Here is a 5,976-nt window from a genome sequence, read left to right as displayed (position 1 = left end):
GAAGAATTCTCAGTTCTCAATGCTTCTCCTTTCAAACACTTTTGATTCATTGAATTGTTAAGGATATACATGAAGAAATAAGAGCCAGATGTTGTTCTTGAATGGTACCATACACAAGTAGTTTTATTAATTTAAAAGTGTTACTCCTGAATGTTAAAGATAAGCATCCTTTTACAGTCACAGACATGTTTTCATTATTTAATACATTGATCTACGACAGAAATGGTAAGAACTTCACTGCAGCAAGTGTGTTTTAGTGAAGGACACATTCAGTCCTGAGGGCAAACCATGAGCTGAGGAGCCACTCTGGAGCATGAATCTCTCTAGCGGCAGGTATTTATTATGTATTAAGGACTTTAAATGTCTTTTAAGTTCAGTCATTTTGCTGAAACTCCTCCCGCATGGAGGGCAGTGATACGGCTTCACTTCACTGTGAACGATCTCGTGTGATTTCAGGTGATATGGCAAATTAAAACCCTTCCCGCACTGAAGACAGATGAAGGGCTTCACATCAGAGTGAGTTTTTAAGTGATTATTGTAGTATGTTTTACTTCTAAAACCCTTCCCGCACTGCTGGCATGTGAACGGCTTCTCTCCGGTGTGGATTTTCACGTGTCCTGAAAGGCTTGTTCTGTGTGTGAATCTCCTTCCACAGTGAGTGCACTTGAACGGCTTCTCTCCAGTGTGGATTCTTACGTGATCGGTAAGGCTTCCTTTGTATTTAAACAGCTTTCCACAGTGAGTGCAGGAGAAAGGCGTCTCTCCGGTGTGGATTCTCATGTGTTCCATCAGGCTTCTTTTACACGTGAAACTCCTTCCACACTGACCGCAGGTGCACGACTTTCTTTTTTGTGACACTTTCTTTTTAGAAGAGTTTTTATTCAGTTCTTCTTCACTTTCCTCTTCACTCAGTTCTTCACTTTCCTCTTCAACTTTACTTATTTCTTCGCCTTCCTCTTCCCATTCACTCTGTTCTTCACTTTCTGTTTCAGCTTCACTCGTTTCTTCACTTTCCTCTTCCATCAGGTCTGAAAAGAAAAAAAAAATAGGTTGAAAATGCCATTTTTTACATACTTTAAATGTTAACATTCTCATATTTTAGCTTACAAAAAACATTTTAAACATATATTTATTCCATAGCAATACTGTGATGCTAAAATACTACACACAAACAAACAAACTGTCATAACTGAAGACTACATGGTAGAAAAAGAAAATAATTCAGTTATCCAATTCATTGCAACTGATGGAAATGGACAGAAAGAGATTAGACTTAAAGAGACAGTTCAGCCAAAACTGAAAATTGTCATCATTAGCTGGCATGTCGTTCCAATGCTGAATGAGTTTTCTTTCTTCTGTCGAGTGTAAATGAAGATATTTTGAAGAATGTTAGTCAGCAAACAGTTTCAGTTCCCATTGACTTCCACTGGATTATTCATCCTTACAATGGAAGTCAATGAGAACGAACTATTTGGTTATCAAAATTCTTCATAAAGTCTTGTGTTCATATTCCACAGAAGAAAGTCTTTCCGGTTTGGAAGCACAATGATCACTGTCCCTTTAAAAGAGTCTTTATCCTGTGGCTCCCTCTCCTGGACAACAGCAGTATTACAGACTTCACCTGTCAGTAAAAACGTCTGATAATATTTGCTGTTTGTGGAAATACATGAACATAAATAAGCATGTCTGTAGTTGCAGAACATAATATGCATGCTGTCCAGCTTGATCAAGGATGCTTACACTTGTTCAGTCTGTTTGGTTATGTGCCAGTCAGAAATCATTGAGGCCTCGGGGCAGAGACGACACCACAGTTAACCACAATATACCCAGAATTTGAGATATGGGGCGAAAATGTCAAGTTTCTGATTATATTCTTTAAATTTAGTTGAATTATTTGTTTGCAGCTGTTGATGAGCTGTTGTTTTAGTCATATAAATTATGGTTTGCAAAGAACCCATTATTTTTTTTGGGGGGGGGGGCATGTTATTTTCCCTGTAAAATTACTAGCTAACTGTACTATATTGTGCACTTTAATACTTTAATATCCTTACATAATGTATAATTGCTTTATGTTATATTATAATACATATCATTTATTTATATAATAGGGAACAACGGGGCTAAAGCACACCTTAAGAAAACATGTGCTATTCACTGCGCCTAAAATGTATAATTGCAGAAAAATATACAGTATATATGTTTGTATAGAACATTAATGGAGCAACAGATGTTGTGTGAAAATAAATCATACGAGTTGTTTATTTTGTTTAAAAATCTTATAAATGTAAAAGTAAAAGACACACAGTATTGATACAAATACTTTATAATGTCTAAGTTAATACTTGTTCAAAACAATCACTTTAGCAAAGTGTGCACTATTTTCTGCTTATTTTGGAAAATAAAATAATTAATTTTTGTTCAATAAATATACTGTCATTAAAATATGTTGAAATATATGTTAAAATACAGAAACAAAATAATTTTAATAAGTAAAGATTCTGAAAGTATTGAAGGAGATCCAATAATAATTGAACATATATTTACAGTAGTAACAACAAATGATATTTTATTATATGATATGATTAATATCATGTTTTAAATATGATGGTTTCATTCTAAACATGGTGATTATCTCTAATATGGATACTCAACATTATATATGATATTTACCATCTGAATCTAACACGTCATGTCAACAAATGGAAAAGTCAGCCATCTGTTAATTATCATGTTAATTACTGCGCCTTTAGCCTGAACAGCAGGGGCGCTTTTACCCCAAACACCATTCTTTTACATATTCTTTTGTTATTTAAAAACTGTTGCTTAAACAAAACTGAAAATCGTTAAGAATACCTTTGTCTCAAAATATATGCATTAATTTTAGTGATTCTCATTTGCTACTTAAATCTACAACAACATTTTAAAAAGCATAAAATATTAGATCAAGTAAGCACAGAATCAGCTTTGCGCTGCAGCACGCGATCAGACAAATATACAGGTGCATCTTGAAAAGCGATGTTTTGGAAAGTGCTGCGCCACGCTTTTCTGCCATCTAGTGGTTTAGAGGAAAATAATATCAAAGGCGCCTTTAGCCCCGTTGTACTCTTATCTTTATTCCGTTCATTTCTTTATAATAAAACAAGACATGCATAGGCCTACATTTGTTTTGATCAAACATCCTCAATAATACTGGATTGAAATGTGATATCTGATGCTGTTCTGTTGGTTGTAAAAGTGCTGCGTGAGTTTGAGAGTAACTAAAGCTGAAAACACAAACTGTACCTACCGCGCTACAGCAGACAGATGCTCTTTACTCTCTCACTCACACAAACACAGATCAGTATTCCTCACAGTTAATGCATTTGCTACTGACCTTCGGTCATATTCTGCCATATAATAACCGCAAAAGAAAGTTATGCACATGCTTTAGAGATCGCGTGTTTTGTACTGAGTGTTTCGGCGAACCGACACAAAGCTATGATCCATGAAATCAATGAATGAATGAATAAATAAAAAACTCCCAGATGCTGTGAGTGTCTGACTGCAGTCACAGATGAGCTGGTGAACTGCTGAGACTCAAACCTTTCTGTTCGCCGCTGTCTTCGTCTGTGGTTCCGCATGTTTCTGGATCTTCACGTTCCTCTTGAACAAACTCCATCTCCACAGCCGTGTAACGAGAGCTTCAGCTGTTCTGCCTGCTTTCCTCTCGTCTGAAGGATCGGACAGCGGGGTTTCTGCACTTACTGCTGGATGCTGTAGGAGGGGCTTCCTGAAGATCCCAGTCTCCATCGCGAAGCTCCTGGTGAATTTATTATTCAGAGATAACGTCTTCTGACATGAAGACATAACAATGAAGAGGAGCTGTGCAAAGCTAAACAATCTAAGCAGGAGATGATGTGGTGAATCACTTACATTCAAAGTGGCACTACACTCAATAAGAGCCATTTAACAAACTGTATCTAAAACATTACATTTCTACACACTAACTCCTTACAGTATTCTAAAGGAGAGAGAGATCCTATACAGCCCATCACAATATGATCAGCCAGAAACCAGAGATCTGGAAGTGATCCAGAAACACTTACTGTGAGGAGCTGCCTTCATCTCATCTTATTGCTGAGTTCTCTTCTGTGAAGCAGACGCTCTGTCTGAGGAGTTTACAGCATGGGTTTAATTCCATTAGAGTTCAAAGGATGGAGCAAATGGGGAAAACCGTGGCACAAATGTGTAGAATAAGGGAGGAAACATATAAATGCAAACATAAACCTCATTCTAAGTCAGTTGAACAAAGGGTTTATACCAAAAACAAAATGTGTTTAAAATAAAGCAGCCTGTATTATTTCTCTGCATGTATGTGTCATCATTCAATCTCATGTATTTTAGCTAACTGAATGTTGCTTATTCCACAGCTAGCCATATTCATACTTTTTAACTCAATAAATGTAATTGACTTCACAATGAACAAATGTATGCTTATTTTATGCAATTTGAATAGCCTAAATGCATTCTGAAAATATGAGTATTTAAGTAAACTCAAATAGTTGCAAATAGTTAATAATAAAGCTTGCCATGATTTTTTTGCAGGCAGAAATCTGTTTCATGTATGACTGACAAATATGCATCACATTAAATGTAGCAGTTTAAATCTCCAAATGGTTGGAATATTATATGCAAATACATGAATCTTAAGTTTGTCTAAATGTTTTATTGAGTGTACTGTATATATTTAACAGCTAGGCTTGTGTTTATAACACGTGTAAGATCACATGTAGTCTGTTGAAGTGCTGGAGGTCTGCTGTGATGCAGTGAATGAAGGAGTCGTTGTGTCTGACGGTGTGTCTTTAGGTTTAACGCCTCTCAGATATCAGCACATCGTTCACACAGACATCAGCAGCAGATTCACTCACACTTTATATTAAGTGGCCTTAACTACTATGTACTTACATCAAAAAATAAGTACAATGTACTTATTGTGTTCATATTGTATTGCAAAACACTTCTGCTGCTATTGCGGTGGATATGGGTCAGGTTAGGGACAGGTTAGGTGGTCTGGGTAGGTGTAAGGGATGGGTCAACAGTGTAACTATAAATGTAATTACAGAAATTAATTACAGATATAATTACATGCAGGTATTTTTAAAATATAAGTACAATGTAAAAACATGTATGTGCCCAATAAGTGCATTGTACCAAATTATTAATTTAAATGTAAGTACATAGTTGTTAAGGCCACTTAATATAAAGTGGGTCCGCAGATTCACTCCCAGTCTGTTTACACTCGCTTCACTTATCTGCTCTATTATACATAAAACTACATGCATAATTGATTTTTTGTGAATGATATAAATGATCACTTACAGTAGAATCAAGTTAATTCTGAAAGTAATTCAGTTTATTCTGTTGAAAGCATGAAGAAAATGAAATACACGCAGCTGGGAAAGCAGGTGACAGTGACTTTGTTCAAATGTATTGGACAGCATTGACTGCTTATGCAAGTTCATCCTGTTTTTCTTATATCACGACTGTCTGTATTATTGAAGGCTGAGTGTCTTCTATTTTTTCCCTCTATTGGCAGTCATTACTGTAATAATGTGTAATAACAGTAACTGTGGTCTGAAAGGTCACCTAAATACTGTATAGTACCATGACTAAATCATTTTAATGGGCAAATTACTGCTGGCAAGATGGGCTTTAGTAAAGCTTTTATTCAAACAGTTTGTTTTAAATCAGTGCTACATAACTCAAGTAAACAGAGAAAAGTTCAACACCCATTATGCACTGGGCTCAGTCTGACTGGATACAGAAACATGTAAATATGATCAATAGTAGAACAGCACATGAACCTAAATACATTTCATGCACAATTTCAAGTTTGTATGTGTTTGTTTGGCTAATGCTAGTTACTAAAATAGGTATATATACATACAATATATATATATATATATATATATATATATATATATAGAGAGTAATGCT

The 5,976-nt window shown here is 35.5% G+C and overlaps 1 protein-coding gene across 1 annotated transcript; it reads right to left on the bottom strand.

The window, feature by feature from the left end:
- Positions 1–234: 234 nt before the first annotated feature.
- LOC107698929 (gastrula zinc finger protein XlCGF8.2DB-like) lies at positions 235–3,696 on the bottom strand. Its single transcript, XM_016500071.1, has 2 exons — positions 3,583–3,696; positions 235–1,028 (listed from the first exon to the last, which is right to left on the bottom strand). Exons 1-2 carry the CDS (start codon positions 3,656–3,658, stop codon positions 235–237), a joined length of 870 nt encoding a protein of 289 aa, XP_016355557.1. The 5' UTR covers positions 3,659–3,696.
- Between the last annotated feature and the right edge of the window lie 2,280 nt (positions 3,697–5,976).

The sequence above is a fragment of the Sinocyclocheilus anshuiensis genome, unplaced genomic scaffold (genome assembly GCF_001515605.1).
Source record: "Sinocyclocheilus anshuiensis isolate Anshui unplaced genomic scaffold, SAMN03320099.WGS_v1.1 scaffold270, whole genome shotgun sequence".
Lineage (NCBI taxonomy): Eukaryota > Metazoa > Chordata > Actinopteri > Cypriniformes > Cyprinidae > Sinocyclocheilus > Sinocyclocheilus anshuiensis.
This window is presented reverse-complemented; position numbering and strand designations above follow the sequence as displayed.

Excerpts from the sequence above, each read along its gene's own strand:
- LOC107698929 (XM_016500071.1), bottom strand. The coding sequence starts at position 3,658 with ATGGAGTTTGTTCAAGAGGAACGTGAAGATCCAGAAACATGCGGAACC. Across the intron at positions 1,029-3,582 it reads AGACAGCGGCGAACAGAAAG|ACCTGATGGAAGAGGAAAGT; the intron begins GTTTGAGTCTCA and ends TTTTCTTTTCAG.